Raw genomic sequence first — 22,752 nt, 5'->3', positions numbered from 1 at the left:
CTCGTCCTCCACCTCTCGGTGCCACTGCCATGATGGATGTGAGTGAACTTGGGGAGTCTGCCCGCTACCTTCGCTACCAGGGCTACCAGGACCTGATGAAGGTGCACACTGTCCCGTGGGATGGTAAGTGAAGGCAGGAGGGCACAGCCACAGTGTAGCCCTTACAGACTCAGACCAGGAGTGGGGAGGGGTGGTGGCGCTGAGCTCAGGGCTGGCAGCTTTAGCCCTGGCCCTTTCCCTCAGAGTCTGGGGTCCTAAGGCTACATTCTCAGAGACCCTGTGTACATCACTGCATGTTTGTGAGCAAGCCTCGGTTTGCTCCTCTGTAAAATGGACAGTATTCCCTGTCTCCTGGAGCAGCAGTCTGTGGCTGGAGCCTGAGGTCTCTGAGATGAGAGTGATTGGTATGTATGTAAGCTGGTGTCCATAAAACCTGTGCTGTAGTTATTTTTAGTGCTTTCCATAGAGCCAAAACCAAAGACAGGAATAAAGACTACTATTTATGACTTGGTTTGCTCATAGGACAATAATAACAATATGCAGTGTGTACCAAGTGCTTATTTTGTGCCAGGCCCAGAGTGGATGACTTTCCATGCATCATGTCAACAACCTGGGGAGGGTGGGGACCAGGGCCAAAGCCAGCTTCATGGGCCTGCAACCTCGGTCGCTGCATAGGGCATCATCCTCAGAAGGGCCTCGTGCTTGATTTAACACTCTGGAATCACCCTCTTGAAATTCGTAATGATTTTTTTTTAACAAGGGGCCTGCATTTTAACACCAGGGCCTGCAAGCTTTGTAGCTGGTCCAGACCAAGGCACTCGGCTAGTAGTAGCAGGACAGGAAACAGAATCTGGTGGTCTGCAGTCTGAGTCTGTGCCTTTAACCTCCATGAAATATGGGCTCCCTGAAGCTTTGGGGCCAGCTGGCCAGGCAGGAAGGAACACAAGACACAGAACTAGGAGAAGTGGGTTTGAGTCTTCAGCAAAACGGGGGGGGGGGGGGGGGGGGGGGGCCGAACCCCCCTGAGAATTATGTTCCTGATGTTGAGGGCTGCTCCATATGGGACCTCAGGAGATGCCCATAACATTTTGCCTTTGAGGGAACAGACCCAGAGAGAATGAAGGATTTTCCCAAGGTCGCAGGGTAGATATGGCAAAAGCAGGAATCTGAAGCCAAGTATGCAATCCAGGGTGGTGAGGGACTGTTACCTCAGTCAGGGAATCCCTCTGAAGAGATCCCTATGGACTCTACCAGCTCTGCCCTCCCAGGATTCTGGGTCTGGAAGGATCCTCTCTGTATTCCTTGCATCCTGACCAAGGGGCTCATGGGGGGGCATAGCTCTACGGGCATGGCTTGGGAACCCCAGCTGGGCTCCCAACCCCTGGATGTGCCTCAGCCCTTCTCAAAGCCCCAATGTTCTCCCCCAACCAGGGAGGAAGAGGGTCTGGGTACGTGATGAACAGGATGCCTATGTGGAGGCCGAGATCAAGTCGGAGGCCACTGGGGGCAGAGTCAACGTGGAGACCAAAGACCAGAAGGTTTGGCTCCCCTCTTTTGGAATTAGCTTCTCTGTCCCCTGGGGTGCAGCTCCTTGCTAGCTAGCGCTAGCACAGTGAATGAAAGGGGGCCTGGGGGGGCACTGGGTAAGAGGCTGAGGTCAGTCGGTTCCTGCCCCCCTGCCACCCCACCCCATGTTAAGGCCTCCCACGATATGGTCTCCCGGACAGATGCTGCTGGTGCGCGAAGCAGAGCTGCAGCCCATGAACCCGCCCCGCTTCGACTTGCTGGAGGACATGGCCATGATGACGCACCTCAACGAAGCAGCAGTGCTGCACAACCTGCGCCAGCGTTACGCTCGCTGGATGATCTACGTGAGCCATGGGCCCCGGCGGCGTGCGGTGGGGGTGGGGCCATAGGGGTTGGGGCGGGGCTAGGGGAAGAGCCTCTGCGCTGTGGGGACTGGGCCGCGGGGGGGCGGGGCTAGGGGTGGGGCTGGGTGATGTCATGGCCCTGGGAAGGCGGGGCCCCGGGCTGGGGCGGGGCTAGGGGAGGTTCGGCTCCTGGAGTGCAGGGCGGAGCAGCGGCTAGAGGCTTGGCGTGGCAATGTGGAGGTGGGGCCACGGGCCGCGGGGCCGGCGTACTGCCCGGGCGGGCAGGGACAGCCACAGAGGGTGTGGCAGGGCACTTTAAGTGATTCCTTGGGGCGTATTGCAAGGGTCACGGACGGTTTCGTGAGGGCTGGGGCCAGAGGATGGGAACTTGGCCATCAGTAACCCACCTTATATTCTCTCAGACGTACTCGGGCCTGTTCTGTGTCACCATCAACCCGTACAAATGGCTCCCGGTGTACACGGCCTCCGTGGTGGCTGCTTACAAGGGAAAGCGCCGCTCGGAGGCCCCACCCCACATATATGCAGTGGCGGATAACGCCTACAATGACATGCTGCGCAGTAAGAGCCGTCTCGACTCCTCTCCCTCACCCAAGACCTCTACCCCTGCTCCAGGGAGGCCCCTGTAAAGGACCCCTTTCCCTCCACTTGTCCTGCTTCCCTTTTGATGCTGCTGGACACTCTAGCATAGCGTTCTGTCAGGTGGGAGCTGGCCACAGTCTGGGTGATCCCGCTTGGTCCTTCCCGTTTCTGGCCCTGGGTGGAGGAGGGGCTGCCCCAGTGCCGTGGATATCCAGAGTGTTCCACCTGTGACTGGTTACCCACCTTGGCTAACTTCTCTATCTCCTCCCCTTTCCTCCAGACCGAGAGAACCAGTCCATGCTGATCACGTGAGTGTGGGGCTCTGGGGGTGTGGTGGGAAGTGCTGGCCACCTGGTAGGAGGGGAGTGGAAGTAAAATCATTTCCCAGGGTTGATTCCAAAGCGCTTAGGGCAGGGCCTCTACCACCTGGAGCTGGTGTCCTACTAAAGCTAAATTAGAGCATTTTCTCTGTCCCCATTCTGGGCAGATGCATTATGGGTTGGTGGACAGGGAAGGGATACCCAAGCACCAGAGTGATCACCAGCCCTGATACTCCCTCCCCCCAGGGCCTGGAATCTCCCCTTCCCACCTGGATCTTTCGAGAATTATGATTCTGGCTCAACAGGAGGGAGGAGATGACTTTCCCTTTCCTCCTTACAATCTCCTTACCCCTGAATCTGATTTTGATTTTTCATTTGCCCCCATGAGAAAGTGGTAGGATTCTTACATGCCAAGTTCATGGCCAGCCAAGCCAATATGGACATTGTGTCTGAGTGTGTGTGTGCATGCAGCCTGGTGGTTAAAAGCAAGGCCTTTAAAACCAGAAGGACCTGGGTTCAAGTTCTCACACATCCACTTCCTGCTGGTACCCTTGGGCCCCTGAGCCTCATCAGTAAAAGCAGAACAATCCTACCTACCTACCATGCAGAGCTATAAGGAGTTGGCCAGTTAATGTATGGGCCTGGCACACAGCAGGGACATTTACGTCATTTCCCCGAGTCCCATTTCCTTACCCATAAAATAGGCGTGATAATGGTGCCTGCTTCACAGGGTTTCTAAGGCTTCAACGAGCCAGGGCAGATAAAGCACCTGGCCCAGCTCAGTAGACAGTGGCGTCATCGTGTGTGTTCTCATCTCACCCGGATGCTCTGCCCTGGCTTGCTTTGTACACAACTCAGCACCTCTGAGGGTTTATCTATCTCTGGAGGGCTTTGAGTTGGGGGTCCTGAGTTGGGAGCTGGGTTGGGGGGAAGGAGAGAGTGGCCCTGCTTGAGGGTTGGGGTGTTGGGGGTAGAGGGAATTAGAGTGGCCAGATGGGCTTTGGTGACTCATGTTTGTGTCGTCTAAGCGGAGAGTCGGGGGCCGGTAAGACGGTTAACACCAAGCGGGTCATTCAGTACTTTGCCACCGTGGCTGCGCTAGGAGACGGGCCGGGCAAGAAGGCCGTAAGACTCGCCCGCACGGGCGCCGCTCCCCACTCCCCCCACTGCTTCTCACTGTTTCTCTTTTCTTTTTCTTTCTTTTTTTTTTTTTTATTCCTTTTTAAAAAGTTGTTTCCCCAGAGCCCCTAGCCCTGCCTGAGCCTCCCACCCTGGTGGCAGACTCTGGCCTGAGCAAGGCTTGACCAAGAGAGAGGCTGTGACCGCCTCTTCCATACCGTGGGACCCAATTCTGGGCCTGCCTCGGTGGCCCCCTCTGTAACATACAGGGGCAGGACCGCAGCTGTTCCTAAACTTTGTATGTAATTTTCCCTTCCGTCATGACCTTCCTATTTTGAAAGTTTACCAAATCGGCGGCTTTTAACTACGAAGTGATTGTTTTCTTCGTTTTCATGCACCAAAGACAGTTACCTGCTGTCAATCAAAAAGCAGGCTTATGTGGAGTCTAACCAGAGCCAAGGGCATTCCCAACAGCCAGGGTCAGGGGGCAGTTTCTCACCAAGTGGTTTCTGTACGGATTTTTGAAATTTCTGAAATAATGGGGGACCAATGTTTTATTTTTGTTTTCTGGGTATAACATTCATTCTTAGCCCCCAAGGCCAGCTGTTCAGAGCTCTGTGTGTGTTCCTCCACCCCCAAAATGGGCTGCCTTTTCTTTTCCAGAAGCCCAAGGCCACCTCCCACTCCTGGTCCTGTTAAGCCTTGCTTTATTCTGGGGCATTTTTATTTCTTCTTTTTCTTTTCTGTTTTTTTCCATTTAAAGTTGTTTTCTTTTTGCCTTTTCCTTTTTCCCCCATTTGATTTTCTTGCTTTTGTTTTTCCTTTCAGTTTTGTTTTTATTTTTTTTGTTATGGTGGTGGTTGTTTTTGTTGTTTTGTTTTTGCTGTTGACTTTTTGGTGCTCTTTGCTCCCTCCTTTTCCCACCCCATTTTTGAACCCCCCACAGTGTCTCTAAGGATGCTGCAGAAAGTTGGGGCTTGGTCCAGTAACGGGAACAGAGGCCAGGGAGAGGCCAGGGCTGGCAGGGGTGCAGCTTGGAAAGGCGGGGCAGAAAGCTCTGCACAGTGGGGTGTATGTGGGGGTGTCAGGCAAGGGAGGTGGGAAGAAAGGCTGGCTCACAGGGTCCATGCATGCTGGAACTTAAAAGCCTTATCAGTCCCCTCCCCTTGGCCCCAAATTTGACTACATCTGTCGTAGAGAGCCCTGTTCAAAAGGCCCCCGGATATGAGTGTGGGGGGTGGAGCTCGGAAGGAGGGGCTCTTGCCATTTCCCTCCAGCCTCCGTCCCCCCAGCAGTGTCTCTGGGGGGATCTTTAAGTCTTGGGCTCCCTGGAGGTGAATGAATAACCAAAGTCCCCTGGTGGCCTGGCACCTGGCCTTCCAGAATCCATTCCTTCCTTCCTCTCCCTTTCTTCCCAGGCTTCAGGGAACCAGGGTGGGGAAGGGAAGGAAAGGGACATGGACAGAAGACAAGGATGAGGCTAGGAGAGGAAGGGAGGGAGATCCCTTCAATTCAGCAGGTCCCTCTAGATGAGACATGCGGTGGCCGTGGTGTCGTGGGAGCGAGACGCCCGGGCTCAGGTCCTGCCCTGCCCCTCACTTACCGTGTGGCCTGGAGGTTGCTTCCCTGCTCTGCGTCTTAGTTTCCTCATTTGCAAATTAGGGCTAATAACATGCACCTGGCAGGGCCATCTGTACAATAGTCCACTGACAGTTGTACGATGAGGGTGCAGCTCATCACAGTACAAAGGAGAAGTGTGAAGAAGGGCTCTTACAGAGGGAGGTGACAGGTGAGAAGGTTCAAGCAGGAAGAGGGCTCTTCTAGCCTCAGAGCACAGGGAAGCCTTCCTGAGAAGAAGCATTTAAGCTGGGCTCTGAAGGGAAGTAGATTTTAGTCAGGAAGTCCTAGGGTTTCTGGGCAGGGGCCACTTCTTGGAGTATGGAAAATTAAGGGCTATGGAAGAGGCCAGGGACAGAGCTGGGGGAGGGGAAGGGCACAAGTAGGGGACCCTGAGACACAGCCCCATGCCTCAGGCCCCTGACTAGAGCCAAGCTCATTCCCACTTTCTAGCATTTCTCCTTCTAACAGTGCTGACAGGGTCGGGGAGGGGGTGTGGGGGCTACACATTTGGGTGACTAACGTTCACTGTCCTGCTAACCAGTGCCACCCCCGTCCGCCAGCCCAGTGAGACCTCATACTTTCTAATGTTGTCTTCCTTCTCTTTCCAGCAATTTCTGGCCATGAAGACTGGGGTAAGTATGGGGCCAGTGTGAGTGGGGCAGGCAATGATAATGAGGCCCCGGAGAGTCCCCCTGCCTTTCCCCTGCCCAGAGTTGTCCAGGATGGGCTGATACCCAGGACCGTTGGGCCCCTTGGTCTCCTGGTCAGAGGCACCAGGGCTGACAGACCCCTCACCCTGCTGTCACCAGGGCACCCTCGAGGATCAAATCATCGAGGCTAACCCTGCAATGGAGGCTTTTGGCAATGCCAAGACTCTGCGGAATGACAACTCCTCCCGCTTTGTGAGTGGCCACAGTGGGCGAGGGGGTGGGGGTCGGCGGCAGGGGGATGGAGGTGGTGGGGGCTTTCAGCAGCCGAGCCCGCAGATGGCTGGGCCCCTGCTGAGCCTGCTCCTCTGCCCACAGGGCAAGTTCATCCGCATTCATTTCGGCCCCTCCGGGAAGCTCGCATCCGCAGATATTGACAGCTGTGAGTCTAGGGGACTCACCGGCTGGGAAAGGGTGGGGATGGGGGGCCGAGGCCTGGGTCTTTCTGCTCGGACTGAGCAGCCATCCTCAAGTCCTTGGGGCTCCCACCTGTTCCAGGCACTTCTCTCCATCTTCTGGCCACTGCCCAGCCCCTGTCACCTCACTCTCCCCAAGAACATTCCACCAGCCTCCACATGGTCTCCCAGCCTCCATTTCTCTGCTTGGTTTTCCAGCCAGAGTGATATTTTCTCAGATACTAGTCTGACCACATCATGTTTCTGCTTAAAAACCTTCTCTAGATTCCATTGCCTTAAGATGGAGACCCAGATCTTTATTGGGCCAGTCAGGCTCCTTTGTTACTGGTTCTTACCCCACCTCAGTGCTTTCTCTGGCCTCCAGTAGGGCAGGCCTCTGCCCCCCCTGCCCTAGCCTCACGTACACACAGAGTCCCTGTCCTTCCTGGAAGCCTGCCCTCCCGCCTCTTGGGCGTCGTTGCCCCTCCCACCTGACCCGGCCCCACTGCTTGGACACCAGGTCCCAGGCCGCGCCTGCGAGGCCCCGCACTGACCATTCCCCACCTTGGGGTGCATGGCCAGACCCCAATGGATGAGCACAGGCATGTGATGACCAGGGAGCGTCGTCATTCGCTCCCTGACTGACCCCTTTGCACGCATGTGGGAGCTCAGCTCCACACACGCACTGACACACCAGCTCTGCTCTGGAGGGAAGGAGCGTGGTCTGTGGATGAAGGACTGAAAGCACGGATGGAAGAAGACAAACGTAGACACCCCGCCCCCCCGCCAGACACACAGACACACAGTCCTACAGACGCACATTCCCACGCTAACACCATTCCGTACATGCTGGCGCATGTGTGGATGCAGCGCCTCTCTACTCACCCTTGACCCTCACTGGCACCTCCTCCCTGCTCCCCCCTCAGCCCTGTTGGGGCAACCCAGTCTGGGGGAAACAGGATGGTAGGCCAGGGCCCCTCCTTCTCCCAGATCTCCTGGAGAAGTCGCGAGTGATCTTCCAGCTGCCCGGTGAGCGTGGCTACCACGTCTACTACCAGATCCTCTCCGGGAAGAAGCCAGAGCTACAGGGTGAGGGTCGGGCGGATAGAGTGGGAGTCACAGCCCACGGGGCTAGGTGGGACCGTCCCCCCACTCCTTGGCTGGGACCTCTGGTTATTGTTGAGCCCTCTCCTTCTGATGCTGGAGAACGGGCCCCTGGGTGTCATTGCCCTGGCCAGGTTGTCCCTTCTGCTGTCCTGGGACTGGAGAGGCCTCGTGCAGCGCCAGGGGGAAGCAGTGGTTCTGTTTCTGCCCAGCTCCCCTCTCTTGCAAACCCCAAGAGGGCAGAGTGTAGTGCTTCCCGTGTCCTAGCACCCCGCATGGGGCCTGGGCTCATTCCTCCGAGAACCATAAAGCAAGCAAAGCCACGGGCATGGAGGAGGGAGTGAGAAACTCAGCCACAGAGAAGTCCTGGGAGGGCCCTAGAGTGTCCGGCCAGGGTAGCCCCCAGGGCCTCCCATGCTGGGATGGGACGGGGGAGGAGAATAGCTGAGTGAACATGACCAACCCCCCCTACTCCTCCCCGGGCCCCCCCAGATATGCTGCTTCTGTCTATGAACCCCTACGACTACCACTTCTGCAGCCAGGGGGTCATCACTGTGGACAACATGGATGATGGGGAAGAGCTGATGGCCACTGATGTACGTCTGTGGTGGGAGAGGGGTGGAGCGGGGGGCCAATGGTGTGGGGCTACGTGAGGCTGGGTGGAGATCGGGGAGCAGTCCCAGGGCCCTTCGTTCGGCTGGCCCCTGGCCTTCTCCGATCCTTCTGTCCCCTGCCACAGCATGCCATGGACATCCTGGGCTTCAGCGTGGATGAGAAGTGTGCCTGCTATAAGATCGTGGGGGCCCTCCTGCACTTTGGCAACATGAAGTTCAAGCAGAAACAGCGGGAGGAGCAGGCTGAAGCCGACGGCACTGAGAGTGAGGGGTCCTGACCCTGGCCTGACCTGGTCATCAGCCTTGACCCTGATCCCAGTATCTTGTCCCATGACTATTAACCCTAACCTTGTCCACAGCCTTTGGCCTCAGTTTTCCCGGATTGTAACCCCTGACTTCTCAACTCCAGACCCTCGCCCTCCCTGCCCTGAACTCCACCTCTCCCAGCCTCCCTCTGCTAACCCCAGGCAGAGGCCAGTAGAGCCCCCAAGTGTCCATATTCTTGGCCTCCTCCTTAACCCACCTGTGTGCCCTGCCAGGTGCTGACAAGGCTGCCTACCTGATGGGGGTCAGCAGTGGGGACCTCCTCAAAGGCCTTCTGCACCCCCGAGTGCGTGTGGGCAATGAGTATGTGACCAAGGGCCAGAGTGTGGAGCAGGTGAGTGACTCACAGGCCGGGGCCCACTGGGGACAGCTGGGGCAGGGCCCCCTCCCTGTTGGGTCCCAGCCCAGCCTCTCCACACGTCCAGGTGGTGTTTGCCGTGGGGGCTCTGGCCAAGGCCACCTATGACCGGTTGTTCCGGTGGCTGGTCTCGCGGATCAACCAGACCCTGGACACTAAGCTGCCCCGGCAGTTCTTCATCGGGGTCCTGGACATCGCGGGGTTTGAGATCTTTGAGGTGAGAGTAGGCCCATGCCCCTGGGCTCCGTTCTCCACAGGATGGGGGACCACGGGTGGGTGGGGGTGAAGTCACACGCATCCCAGTTCTCTGCGGGTCTCCCTGTCCCCCTCCACTGAGCCCGGCGCCTCCCTCTGCAGTTTAACAGCTTCGAGCAGCTGTGCATCAACTTCACCAACGAGAAGCTACAGCAGTTCTTCAACCAGCACATGTTCGTGCTGGAACAGGAGGAGTACAAACGGGAGGGCATCGACTGGGTCTTCATCGACTTTGGCCTGGACCTGCAGCCTTGCATTGACCTCATCGAGAAGGTGGGGCCCGGGCCAAGGTCACTGCAAGGAGAGGGGGGTGTGGGTGTGGTGAGTGAGCAGGAACGAATGTGCCCTGGCTGGTGAGCGAGCGTGTGTAAGCATCCGCGTGTGCACCTGTGCGCTTGTGCGTTGGTTTGAGCTTGTGTGTGTGAACGGGGCTGTGACTGGGTCTCCGTGTGTGTGTGGGTGAAGGGCAGCGTGCGTGGCTGTGAGTAGGTTTGCTGGAGGTGGTGTGAATGTGTGTTGGGGAGTACGTGTGAGCGTGCCGCCAGCCCTGTCGACCACAGCCCCGTGTGCGTGCACGGCTCTGCGGGTCCTGAGGCCCTGCTGCAGGGTAGGGTCCGTCTGCTGCTTTATTTGACTGGTTACGTCTATTTCCCCATTGTACCAAGAGGAAGAAAGAAAAATCAAAGAAAATTTGAAAAATCAAAAGTAAAGGGGGGAAAAAAACGTTTCTCCCTAATTCTGTACCTTGTACAGCCTGTGTCTGGGCACTTGGGTGAGTCTCCCCCAAACCCTTTATGCTGGGCGTGCATTTTCTTTCATAGACATGCACTCATTTCTCATCTTACTTTTTCTCTGAAAATGTATTTTGAACATTGAACGTTGTTGAAGAAGCCACAAGAGTTCATGCAGCAGGTGATTTGTATGCATTTCTGTGATCTCCTGCTTTGGCACATTCCGGGGAGTCAGTAGTTTTTTGCTGTGAGATCAGCACTGAAAGTATTCATTCCCCACTTTGCAGGTTAGGAAATTGAGGCCCAAGGGCCCCCCTGCTAGTAAGTGAGGAAGCCAAAACTTGAACTGCCTTTTTTTAAAAATTGTACTGTGTGCGTGTGTGTGTGTGTGTGAGAGAGAGCGAGACCACAGACATCAGGAGGTGAGTGGGACAGTTTGAGTTTGTGCAGCTGTGAGCCAAGAGGACAGCCTAGAGCTGTGAATCGTGCAGAGGGGCCTGGCAGCCACGTGGCAAACATCTCTTTTAGAAGACAGGACTCCTGGGCACCTGTCTGGTTTCTGGCCCTCCCAGCAGGTGGTTGGGGTGTCTGGGAAGGCTTCCAGAAGGAAGGGCTCTAGGATATGGGGATCTGGCCCAGCCAGGATGGGCTGGCCTGATGGCAGCCCTTCAAGCTTGTTCTCTGTCCCCAGCCACTGGGCATCCTGTCCATCCTGGAGGAGGAGTGCATGTTCCCCAAGGCCTCAGATGCCAGCTTCCGGGCCAAGCTCTATGACAATCATGCGGGGAAGTCACCCAATTTTCAGCAGCCACGGCCTGACAAGAAGCGCAAATACCAGGCCCACTTTGAAGTGGTCCACTATGCAGGCGTGGTAGGTGCCTGTTGGAATCCCAACCCTTGACCACCCTCCTCCCTTCTCTCGGCTCTCGGTCCCCCCTGCCCCATACCCCGCCCTTGCTCAGCACCCCTCCGGTCTCTGCCAGGTGCCTTATAGCATCGTGGGCTGGCTGGAGAAGAACAAGGATCCACTGAATGAGACGGTGGTCCCTATCTTCCAAAAGTCGCAGAACAAGCTCTTGGCTGCCCTCTATGAGAACTACGCAGGCCCCTGCTCCAGTGAGTGCAGAGGGACAAGATTGCCATCCTGTAGGGTACTCACAGAGTGGCGTCCCCTAGAGTGACGGGTCCCCTGTCTCTCCTAGCCGAGCCCCCCAAGTCTGGGGTGAAGGAGAAGCGTAAGAAGGCAGCATCTTTCCAGACGGTGTCCCAGCTGCACAAGGTGAGGCCCAGGCTGGGCCCCGTGTAGGCCTTCCCCTGCCAGCCTCCACCCCCGTCCCTGGTCCCTGCTCTGTCCCCTGCACCCTGGGCGGGCGGCCGTTAAGACTTGCAGTGATGTTTAACTCCTCTCCACGTGAACATCACAGCAAGTCTGTGCTGCTTCCCGTCCCCACGCTGCCTGGGCAGGGAGCTGCGGGGCCCGTGGGAGGGAAGGGGATTGGGGGGGGGGGTGAAGGCTTCGGTGAGAGTGACAGGGACCCAGTCAAGCAGAAGAGGGAGGAGGGTCACAAGGACCAGAGTGAAAGGACCGATGTGCAGAAGCATGCTTAGATGCCCGGCTCACCAGTCCTTAGCGGGCTGATCCACCATGGTTTCCAATTCTGCTTCTTGCCCCTCTTGTGCCTTCTCCCCTCTCCCATCCCCAGGAGAACCTCAACAAGCTGATGACCAACCTGCGGGCCACACAGCCCCACTTCGTCCGTTGCATTGTCCCCAATGAGAACAAGACCCCAGGTAGTCACCCCAGGACTGGGTTGGTGGCGTGGGGCCATTGGAGGGAGGGGACAGGGCAGACTGAGAAGCTGGGTCTTCCTTTTCCTCGGGGCCCACATAGTCTCGAAGAAAGCCCCTCTGTGGGCTGGTGGTCTTTCTCTGGGGCGTGAAGGTGTGTCCATTTACTTAGAAGTCAACCTTTCCCTTGAACCCCCACCATATCCAGGGGTCATGGATGCCTTTTTGGTGTTACACCAGCTGCGCTGCAATGGAGTTCTGGAGGGGATCCGGATCTGTCGCCAAGGGTTCCCCAACAGGCTGCTCTATGCTGACTTCCGGCAGCGGTGAGTGTCTCCCTGCCCGGCCCTGGTTCCCCTGCCCACCCCCCCCCTGCCCCCCCCCCGCCCCCCCCCCCCCCCCCCAGGTGGAGGCAGCAGCCTGAGGGAACGGGAGGGGCACACACTTAGAGCCAAAGGGATCAAGCGTCCAAGGACTGAGATTCCAGTCACCGAGGGGAACACTGGGCCTGGGGAGGGGACTGGGCAGGCATCTCAGCAGGGGTGGAGCGGGCTGGGGGAGTAGCCAGCAGGCTTGCTGCAAGTACTTGAGGTGCAGCCAATAGGCCGAGTTGGTGGATCGGATAGGGAATAAGAACAAGACAAGGATAATCCCAGGTTTGGGGCTTGAGCCACTGGGGTAGGTGGTAGGTTTACTGAGATACCAGGACAGGGTTTTTTGATATTTTGGGGGTGGGAGGGATAGTGGATTGAGTTCCACTTTAAACAAGTCAAGTTTGAAATGTCTTCAGCAGACGTCCAAGAAGAGGCTCGAAGGGGGGCAGGCGGAGCTGGATGTGGACTTGGGAGTTGAATGAGGGTCCCCGTAGACTAGACTATATGTAATGCTTGTCAGTGCTATTAGCTCTCTCTGCCTTTGTAAGTTTGATTTTGTCAGGCTCTAGGGGTCCCTAGTTCCCTCCCCGTCCTGAAGTCCCCGTGGTCACCCACCCTGACGTACCCACGCGTGTTGACACGAAGACTGTGGGCATGCTCACACACATGCTCTCTCGTGCGCGCACTCTCTCAACCTCTCTCCCCCCACCCCTCCACCCTTGTTTTGTGAGTTTGTTTTTTCATGTAAGAGAAGGAGATTGCTCCTTATCAGCAGACATAAGTCTGCACCATCACCTTTTTTTTCTTTTATTTAAGACTTTTTTTTAGAGCAGTTCTAGGTTCACAGCAAAATGGAGGGGAAGGTACTGAGATTTCCCATATACCTGTGCCCCCCACAAGCACAGCCTCCCCCACAAGCAACATCCCCCACCAGAGTGGGACGTCTGTTACAGCTGATGACACACCGTAATCGCCCAGGGTTTGCTCGTGGCGGTGGACATCGTGTGGGTTTGGACAGGTGTATAATGACAGCTAGCATCACTCATTTTGTTACGGCTGTAAAATATCGCATAGTCTAGTGAGCTGTGCTGTGTTCCTCAGTCCCCTCGGGAGGGAGCTTTCGTATTTCTCTGGCCTTCACAGTGTGGCCACAGCCACCTGGACCCACAGCAGTGGACGTGCTGGGAACCCTTGCTCTTGTTTAGAATTCTCTCTCTTAAAAAAATTACAAGTTAAAAAATTATGAAAGTGCCGCACGCCTGTTGTAAATACAATTTCTTAACGAATGTAATGAAAAAGTGCATCTAAACGCAGCCCAAGCTTTTTAAGCAGAACGTTCTCACCCGCACCGTGCCGCCATGCTGGTTCGGTGGGGCCCCTCTGGAGCCTCTGCGCTAACCTCTGTGAGGCCTGGGAATAATCGTCCCTCGCTCTCCTGTCCGGCCACCTCCTCACCAGCCCTTCCCTGCTCCCCAGGTTCCGCATCCTGAACCCCAGTGCCATCCCAGACGATACCTTCATGGACAGCAGGAAGGCCACAGAGAAGCTCCTGGGCTCACTGGACATTGAGCACACCCAGTACCAGTTCGGCCACACCAAGGTCGGGGCACACGGGATGGAGGGTGGTCACACTGGACAGACGACACGCAGGCACTTGGGGGTTCCACCTGGTGTCTCCCCCCACCCCCAAGGTGTTCTTCAAGGCTGGGCTTCTAGGCGTCCTGGAGGAGCTTCGTGACCAGCGTCTGGCCAAGGTTCTGACGCTGCTGCAGGCACGGAGCCGGGGCCGCCTCATGCGCCTGGAGTACCAGCGCCTGATGGGCGGCAGGTGTGTGGGCGCCGGGAGCCGGGCCGGGGCTGGGGGACCCCCGGGCTCTCCGCAGCGCGTCACGGTAGCCACCGCGTGGGGCAGCTTAGCCCCTGCGGCTGGCCGGGTGGCTCTGAAGGGGCAGGGCTCTGTTTTGTGCCCCTCAGCGGCCAGTTTCCATTCACTCACCTCAAAAATTGGGGTCAGAGCACCTTTCCCTCCACTGCAGGCCACCCACGGTGTGGCCCAGAACGGTAATAACGACAACCGGTGTTTTCCAAGACTCTTGAAGTGCCAGGCCCCAGGCTAGAGGCTTTATTTGCTTTATCTTGGTTAACGGGCACGACAGTCCCCCGAGGTGGGCGCTGTGATTACCTCCAGCAGCCGAAGGGCCGTGCGAGTCGGAGACCCAGTCCCACCTGGGGGGGTTGGTGGGGGGAGCCCGCGCGGTCTGACCCCAGAGCCCAGAGCGTAGCGGGATCCATTCCTGGTATCTTGGGGACACTTGCAAGGGCCACCAGGACATGAGGGAGGCAGACCCGTTGGACCGTGGGCCCCTCTCGCCCCACCTGGCCTATAAAGCAGAGGCGTTGGACCCACCTGACAGGGCCGCGGGCGAGATGGAGAGGTCACGCTGAGAGCGTGTGGTGCGGAGCAGGGGCCCCGGGAGCGTCGGGGCCGTCACGATGAGGGGCCGCACCGAGCCTCCCGGCCCCCTGTGGCCCCCCCTCCCCAGGGACGCCCTGTTCACCATCCAGTGGAATATCCGTGCCTTCAATGCTGTCAAGAACTGGTCCTGGATGAAGCTCTTCTTCAAGATGAAGCCACTGCTGCGCTCGGCACAGGCGGAGGAGGAACTGGCGGCCCTGCGGGCCGAGCTGCGGGGGCTGCGCGGGGCGCTGGCTGCTGCCGAGGCCAAGCGCCAGGAGCTGGAGGAGACGCACGTCAGTGTCACCCAGGAGAAGAACGACCTGGCCCTACAGCTGCAGGCGGTGAGTGGGGGAGGGGAAGGGAGGGGCTTCCCTTGGTGACCCGTGCCCCCTGGCACCCCAGAACCCCCACCCCCGCCCCCACCAGGCCAGGGTGGACCTGGTGTGCTCTGCGTGCTCAGGATCTGGAGCTTTCTTCCCAGTCCCAGACGTGCCGTGAGAGAAGGGCTGTGGGCTCAGGTCCACACTTGGCCTCCGCACCCTCGGAGCCCATCTGTCCACGTGTCCTGCTGCTCCCACCTCCTGCTAGCTTGGCTTCCTGCTGAAGCTGCAGTGGAGCACCGCCTCCCTGAGACAGACCCATGCTCCCTTCCCCTGGGGACCCAGGGGGCAAGTAACAGTAATAGCCAGAGGGCAGGGATCAAAGGTCTGGAATCTCCCCAAGTCCACAGAGCCATTCCTTCCTTCCCAAACACTGAGTATCACCTGTGCACCAGGCCCCGCTGTAGCTCTGGAGACACGTTGGTGGGAAGACAGGGTGTCACCAAACTCACCTGCTAGCGCAGGAGACCGTTAGGCAGCCAGGTGGTGAGGAAACAGTGAGGTAGGAGAGAGTCCCCAAGCTGATCCGGGGCACTGCTGCCCATCCCCCCCGGAAGGCCTCAGCCTGGAACTTCTTCCTCGAGCCCGTGTTCGGGTCTCACTCTGGGTTGCTCCCAGCCTCTCTGATGTTTCCCTCTGGATGTTTCTGCTTCAGCCCCTGCCCCTCCCTCTCCCTGAGCCCTCATTCCATCACACCTGAGCCCCTTCAGGGCCCAGAGCAGGTAGGTCATAAGCATTCCCGGTCCCCAGAGCCCAGCTGAGCATGGATGTCGGAACTTTGCATGGACATGTGAACTTTCTTCCCCAGGGCCTGGCCTGGTGTCCCTTGGCTGGCTCAGCTGGCCCTAGCTCTGCCCCATTCCCCACGTCCCTCTCCAGGAGCAAGAAAACTTGGCAGATGCCGAGGAGCGCTGCCACTTGCTGATCAAGTCCAAGGTGCAGCTCGAGGCGAAGGTGAAGGAGCTGAGCGAGCGGCTGGAGGACGAGGAGGAGGTGAACGCCGACCTGGCCGCCCGCCGGCGCAAGCTGGAGGACGAGTGCACAGAGCTCAAGAAGGACATTGACGACCTGGAGCTGACACTGGCCAAGGCCGAGAAGGAGAAGCAAGCCACAGAGAACAAGGTGTGGGCCGGGCCGGCTGTGGGGTCAGGCAGCCGCTGCTGTCCCTCCAGGCTCTAGGACACCCCTACTGGGTGGCCACGGGCGGGCCAGTTCCTCTCTGTGGGCTTCAGTTTGCTCATCTGTCAAATGGGGTTAATAGCAGCACTTACCTTATTCGGTGCTTGAGGATTCGGTGTGTGAGTAGCTTCCGCCAGCACTCAGCACAGGGCCCAGCACACCGTGGTGCTCAGAAATGCTGGCATCTGTCATCCATCCTGGACCAGAGGCCTCCTGAGGGCAGGAAGCCCATTTCCCAGCTCTGCGTCCCCCGGTGCCTCGGCATGCCTTCTGCCATCGGGCCCCTGCCACGGCCCCATGTGGTTCACGGGAGCGGGAGTACGGACGCCGGACGGTGTTATACCGGGGGTGGGGGTCCGGGGGTCAGCTGCCTGCTCAGGTGCTCACGGGGGGAGCCAGGACTGTCTGGAACCCCTGTTACAGCGAAGGAAACTAGCATTTACTGAGAATTGAGGCTCAGAGTGAAGGGACTTGCCCGAGGCCCCCTAGTTGGAAGGGGCGGTGGCTGTGACCTGGCGGGTGGCTTCTCGGACCAGAGTGTGGGAGGGGCGTCCTCGTGGTGACCCGGGCACCGGCACAGGTGAAGAACCTGACCGAGGAGATGGCGGCCCTGGACGAGTCGGTGGCCCGACTGACCAAGGAGAAGAAGGCATTGCAGGAGGCCCACCAGCAGGCCCTGGGCGACCTGCAGGCCGAGGAGGACCGTGTGAGCGCTCTGGCCAAGGCCAAGCTCCGGCTGGAGCAGCAAGTGGAAGACGTGAGTCCTGGCCCCAGCGGAGGCCTGTGGGGTGGGGGGTGGGGGGCTGGGGCTGGGACGGGGGCTTGCCGGGCCTGGCAGCTGGGCCTGGCCACCCCTCCTGCTCCACAGCTGGAGTGCTCCCTGGAGCAAGAGAAGAAGCTGCGCATGGACACGGAGCGGGCGAAGCGCAAGCTCGAGGGTGACCTCAAGCTGACGCAGGAGTCGGTGACGGACGCTGCCCAGGACAAGCAGCAGCTGGAGGAGAAGCTCAAGAAGTAGGCATGGGGTGGGCAGCTGACCTGCGCCCCTGGCCAGCAGGTGGCCTCCTGAGCCTGCACCCCGTTTCTCCCTCTGGACTCTGGGATCGGTTCTGCATCCCTGCAGAAGTTGAACGTGGAGGATGGAGACGGGGGTCGCTAGGGTGCAGGCGTAGTGTCCTGCCAGGCTCGGGGCTGGGGGTTTGGGAGGGACCATGGGGGTGGGGCAGGTCCCTTAGGGCTGGGTGCCTCAGGCGGGGGAGCAGGGAGACCGGAGGGCGGGGAGGACTCCAGGCTGGCTGATGGCAGTCCGGCCCTGCCCTGGCTCACGCCCCGCACGACCTGCAGGAAGGACTCGGAGCTGAGTCAGCTGAACCTGCGGGTGGAGGACGAGCAGCTCCTAGGGGCGCAGCTACAGAAGAAGATCAAGGAACTGCAGGTGTGTGGGGCACGGGGGGGGGGGGGGGGGGGGAAGGGCCAGGGCCAGCGGCGCACGGAGGTGACCGCTGCCGGCTGCCTGTCCCCAGGCTCGGGCCGAGGAGCTGGAGGAGGAGCTGGAGGCGGAGCGGGCGGCCCGGGCCCGCGTGGAGAAGCAGCGGGCGGAGGCGGCCCGGGAGCTGGAGGAGCTGAGCGAGCGGCTGGAGGAGGCTGGCGGGGCGTCGGCGGGGCAGCGCGAGGGGTGCCGCAAGCGCGAGGCCGAGCTGGGCCGGCTGCGGCGGGAGCTGGAGGAGGCGGCGCTGCGGCACGAGGCCACCGTGGCCGCCCTGCGCCGCAAGCAGGCCGAGAGCGCGGCCGAGCTGGGCGAGCAGGTGGACAGTCTGCAGCGGGTGCGGCAGAAGCTGGAGAAGGAGAAGAGCGAGCTGCGCATGGAGGTGGATGATCTGGGCGCCAATGTGGAGACCCTGGCCCGCGGCAAGGTGTCTGCCCCCTTCCTGACCCCTCCTGACTGAGCTCGGGTCCCATACCCATCTCGACTCTGAACTGATCCTGACTCCAGCGCTGACCCCACCCGCCGACCCCTGACCACCCCCGCACCAGGCCTGACCCTGTACCTGTCCGCCTGTCATCGGCCCCAACCCCACACCAGTCCTGACCTCAAACCTTGACTCCTACTAAACTCTGTGCCCTGACTCCAGGTCATTTTTGACCCAGCATCTAATTTTAACATCTCAGTCCTTGACCTCTATCCTGACTGACTGTTCCTGTCCCCAGCCCCAGCACCCAACCTTGACCCTTGACCTTTGTACCACCAGTCCTGAGAGCGGACTTCAGACTCTAGTACCCTAACTTCACCCTGGCCCTCTCACTTCTGACTCCCCATCTTTTAAGACCATGGTCTGCAGTAGAATCTCTGACCCTGAACTTGGGGCTCTGCTTTCCCTTTGCTTCCTGAGCCCGCGCGTCTAGCCTTCTAGTTCCCAACCCCGGGGTCCTAGCCTCTGGTCGGCAGCCCCAGACACTCCCCTGTGACTGACAAACTTGTTCTGACTCCTGACCCTGGATCCCAGGCCAGTGCAGAGAAGCTGTGCCGGACCTATGAGGATCAGCTGAGCGAGGCCAAGATCAAGGTGGAAGAGCTGCAGCGGCAGCTCGCGGATGCAAGCACTCAGCGTGGGCGGCTGCAAACCGAGAGTGGTGAGGCCAGGGGCCCGGCTGGGCCACCCGTGGGGACCTTGGTGCCGCCCCTCGAGGGCCCGCCTGACCTGCTGGCTCACCCCTTGGCCTGCAGGGGAGCTGAGCCGCCTACTCGAGGAGAAGGAGTGTCTGATTAGCCAGCTGAGCAGGGGCAAGGCCTCGGCCACCCAGAGCCTGGAGGAACTGCGGAGGCAGCTGGAAGAGGAGAGCAAGGTGGGCTGGCCTCCGGCCGCCCCAGAGCAGGCAGGGTGGGCACTGGGGCCGCCAGCCCGGCCCCATGCTGAGGTCACTGAGGTCCCTGCAGGCCAAGAGTGCGCTGGCCCATGCCGTACAGGCTTTGCGGCACGACTGTGACCTCTTGCGGGAGCAGCACGAGGAGGAGGCGGAGGCCCAGGCGGAGCTGCAGCGGCTGCTGTCCAAGGCCAATGCCGAAGTCGCCCAGTGGAGGAGCAAGTACGAGGCGGATGCCATCCAGAGGACCGAGGAGCTGGAGGAGGCCAAGTGAGTGCCTTAGGCGCTGGGCCGTCACTGTGTAGGGGTGGTGGCCGAGCCTCTGAGCCCTCAGGGGGCGAGGGGGGACGGGGGACTGTTGTGCCAGCCTCCCGCCGTCTGCTCCCGTGGCCTAGAAAGAAGCTGGCCCTGCGGCTGCAGGAAGCAGAGGAGGGAGTAGAGGCTGCCCACGCCAAGTGTTCCTCACTGGAGAAGGCCAAGCTGCGACTGCAGACGGAGTCAGAGGACGTGACCCTAGAGCTGGAACGGGCCACCTCCGCGGCTGCCGCGCTGGACAAGAAGCAGCGGCACTTGGAGCGGGCGCTGGAGGAGCGGCGGCGGCAGGAGGAGGAGACGCAGCGGGAGCTGGAGGCCGCCCAGAGGGAGGCCCGCAGCCTGGGCACTGAGCTTTTCCGGCTGCGGCACAGCCACGAGGAGGCGCTCGAGGCCCTGGAGACGCTCAAGCGGGAGAACAAGAACCTGCAGGGTCAGAGAACTGCGCTGGGGTCGACGGGAGCCCCTTGGGAGTCACGGAGGGTGCCCTGGTGGGGTCCCCCTGGAATTAGGAGTGAACGAAATGACCCAGGTTGGAGCAGAAGGCATGGGGGTGGCCCCTCAGTGCCCTGTTCCTTCTGCAGATGAGATCAGTGACCTCACAGACCAGGTCAGCCTCAGCGGGAAGAGCATCCAGGAACTGGAGAAAGCCAGAAAGGCTCTGGAAGGGGAGAAGAGCGAGTTCCAGGCTGCGCTGGAGGAGGCCGAGGTCAGGGGCTGGCCGCGGGGCCGGGGTGGGCACCGCCCTGCTCCCCTGGCCTCTTGCGCTCATGTATCGCACGCTCGCGGCCCCCGTGCCCATGCTGCCCCCTCTGCGCTCCAGGGAGCCCTGGAGCTGGAGGAGACCAAGAGTCTGAGGATCCAGCTGGAGCTGTCCCAGGTCAAGGCTGAGGTGGACCGGAAACTGGCCGAGAAAGATGAGGAGTGCACTAACCTGAGGTACGGGGCGGGGGGGCTAGAGTCCTCCCCGCCCAGCGTGCCCCGGATCCACTCCTCCAACGGAGGCTGACGCCCCTCCCATGCGCCGGGCCCCTCTGTGCGCACGCTTGGTTTGGCCTCCCCTAGAACCCCGTCGGGGTCAGGCCGTCATTTCCCGGTCTAGAGGCGAACTTTGGGGGCTAAAGGACTTGCTCAGGGCTACGCAGCGCAGGTAGAGCCGGGGTTCAGCCCCCGTCTGTCTGGAGCCTCCCTTTTGTCCGTGAACACGCTCTGAGGGGTAACAGGCAATCACAAGGGGCTTGAAACCAGCGCGGGGGACGATTCACTTATTCGCACCAAGGGTTCGCGTCTGCGGCCGTCCTCAGGTGCGTCTAAGGGCAGGTCCGGGGCCTGGGCCCGCCCCCTTCTCAGAGGCCGCGACCCCTCCTCTCCTCCCGGCTTCCCGCAGGCGCAACCACCAGCGGGCCGTGGAGTCCCTGCAGGCCTCCCTGGACGCGGAGACCCGGGCCCGCACCGAGGCACTGCGGCTCAAGAAGAAGATGGAGGGCGACCTCAACGACCTGGAGCTGCAGCTGGGCCACGCCGCCCGCCAGGCCGTGGAGGCCCAGGCAGCCACGCGGCTGCTGCAGGCCCAGCTCAAGGAGGAGCAGGCGGGGCGGGACGAGGAGCGGCGGCTGGCGACCGAGCTCCGAGAGCAGGCGCAGGCCCTGGAGCGGCGGGCCGCGCTGCTGGCGGCGGAGCTGGAGGAGCTGCGGGCCGCGCTGGAGCAGGGCGAGCGCAGCCGGCGGCTGGCGGAGCAGGAGCTGCTGGAGGCCACCGAGCGCCTTAACCTCCTGCACTCGCAGGTGGGGGCGGGAGGGGCCCGGGGAGGTTCAGGGCGCTGGCCAGCCGGCCCCCAGTCTGAGGCTCTGCTCCCCTCCCCACCCCCCCAGAACACAGGCCTCCTGAACCAGAAAAAGAAGCTAGAGGTGGATCTGACCCAGCTGAGCGGGGAGGTGGAGGAGGCTGCCCAGGAGAGGCGGGACGCCGAGGAGAAGGCCAAAAAGGCCATCACCGACGTGAGGCTGGGCCTTGGCCGTGTGGGGGGGCTCGGAGCTGAGTTCCAAGGGGCTTTCACGTCCTGACCATGCCCGCCCCACTCCACCAACAGGCGGCCATGATGGCCGAGGAGCTGAAAAAGGAGCAGGACACGAGCGCACACCTGGAAAGGATGAAGAAGACGCTGGAGCAGACGGTGCGGGAGCTCCAGGCCCGGCTTGAGGAGGCCGAACAAGCTGCCCTCCGCGGCGGGAAGAAGCAGGTGCAGAAGCTGGAGGCCAAGGTGCGTGCGACCCTTCCAGTCCTTTCCCTGGCAGGGTGGGCCAGCCCGAGGGCAGGCTCCGGGCAGCAGGCCCATCCCTGGCTGCTCGCAGGTGCGGGAGTTGGAGGCCGAGCTGGATGCAGAGCAGAAGAAGCACGCCGAGGCCCTCAAAGGGGTGCGGAAACATGAGCGCCGGGTCAAGGAGCTCGCATACCAGGTGGGTGACCAGATCCCGCCTCTGGGGGTGACCCTGGAGCTGGCCTGGTCTAGGCAAGACCTGAGTCGCTTTTGCCTGCCCAGGCCGAGGAGGACAGGAAGAACCTGGCTCGCATGCAGGACCTGGTGGACAAGCTGCAGAGCAAGGTCAAGAGCTACAAACGCCAGTTTGAGGAGGCGGTGAGCGCACGGAGTCTGGGCGGCCGGGCCTGGAAGTTGGTAACCGCGTCAGGGCTGGTTGCAGCGCTCCCCGGCCAGGGGCCAGCAGCAGCCTCACTCCTCCCTCGGCCGTGTTGTTGGCTGTGTGTGCCGGCAGTGACCCCACTGTCCCCGCTCAGCTTAGAGACAGGACCTGGCTCGGTCTCCGAGGGGACCCCACGTGCTTTCCCCTTCTGCTTACCTCTGGAAGGAGTGCTCCCCGCGCCCCCCTTCCTGCCGCGGGTCCTGGCAATGCAGGAGGAGGGGAGTAGGGGAGTAGGGAGTGGTGGGTGGGGAGAGCAGCTGAGGGCCAGGAGAAGCCGGCCCCCTCTGGGGATGGGGTGGGACCAGACTGACCCCCTCTCTCAGCTACCAAAGGGTGACCAGGCCTGCCTGCACCCCCAGGAACAGCAGGCCAGTACTAACCTGGCCAAGTACCGCAAGGCCCAGCACGAGCTGGATGATGCAGAGGAGCGGGCAGACATGGCAGAAACCCAGGCTAACAAGCTGCGGGCACGGACCCGGGATGCCCTAGGGCCCAAGGTGAGGGGCTGCACAGGGCACCCCCTTGCCCTCTGCCTGGGGGGAGTGGGGGGGTATGGTGGCGCTCACTCAACCACTCCTGTCCCCTTAGCACAAGGAGTGACGCTGGAGTTCCTGGGCTCTGAAGACGCTGCCTGCCTTGTGCCCTCTCCTGCTGCCTCTTCATCCCAGTCCACCCCAAGCCC

The 22,752-nt window shown here is 60.4% G+C and overlaps 1 protein-coding gene across 2 annotated transcripts; it reads left to right on the top strand.

Moving 5' to 3' along the window:
- The first annotated feature begins 7 nt into the window (after positions 1-7).
- MYH7B (myosin heavy chain 7B) lies at positions 8-22,751 on the top strand. Of its 2 annotated transcripts, XM_032420077.1 has the most exons (41): positions 8-123; positions 1,432-1,538; positions 1,728-1,871; positions 2,294-2,450; positions 2,752-2,779; positions 3,820-3,916; positions 6,139-6,162; positions 6,340-6,432; positions 6,556-6,619; positions 7,623-7,721; positions 8,229-8,332; positions 8,476-8,614; positions 8,890-9,008; positions 9,100-9,249; positions 9,390-9,560; positions 10,710-10,889; positions 11,002-11,134; positions 11,221-11,297; positions 11,722-11,809; positions 12,015-12,132; positions 13,657-13,780; positions 13,872-14,008; positions 14,724-14,979; positions 15,898-16,140; positions 16,778-16,954; positions 17,066-17,211; positions 17,542-17,632; positions 17,721-18,110; positions 18,702-18,828; positions 18,923-19,041; positions 19,133-19,329; positions 19,455-19,804; positions 19,956-20,080; positions 20,195-20,310; positions 20,759-21,155; positions 21,243-21,368; positions 21,461-21,631; positions 21,723-21,827; positions 21,911-22,006; positions 22,430-22,567; positions 22,659-22,751. In XM_032420077.1, the coding sequence occupies exons 1-41, from the start codon at positions 30-32 to the stop codon at positions 22,668-22,670; spliced, it is 5,829 nt and encodes a 1,942-aa protein (XP_032275968.1). In that variant the 5' UTR covers positions 8-29; the 3' UTR covers positions 22,671-22,751. The 2 variants fall into 2 exon arrangements, with proteins under 2 accessions (XP_032275968.1, XP_032275967.1); XM_032420076.1 differs by lacking the exons at positions 8-123; positions 1,432-1,538; positions 1,728-1,871; positions 2,294-2,450; positions 3,820-3,916 and adding an exon at positions 2,463-2,591.
- Position 22,752: the final 1 nt, after the last annotated feature.

This window comes from Phoca vitulina, unplaced genomic scaffold (genome assembly GCF_004348235.1).
Source record: "Phoca vitulina isolate PV1807 unplaced genomic scaffold, GSC_HSeal_1.0 scaffold22, whole genome shotgun sequence".
NCBI lineage: Eukaryota > Metazoa > Chordata > Mammalia > Carnivora > Phocidae > Phoca > Phoca vitulina.
The sequence above is the reverse complement of the archived record's forward strand: the minus strand, read 5'-3'. Positions and strand labels throughout refer to the sequence as shown.

Bases quoted from the DNA above. Each gene is read 5' to 3' on its own strand.
- MYH7B (XM_032420077.1), top strand. From the start codon at position 30: ATGATGGATGTGAGTGAACTTGGGGAGTCTGCCCGCTACCTTCGCTAC. The intron at 9,009-9,099 runs GTGAGTGACTCA...CCACACGTCCAG, and splicing joins AGGGCCAGAGTGTGGAGCAG to GTGGTGTTTGCCGTGGGGGC. The intron at 11,135-11,220 runs GTGAGTGCAGAG...TGTCTCTCCTAG, and splicing joins CTACGCAGGCCCCTGCTCCA to CCGAGCCCCCCAAGTCTGGG.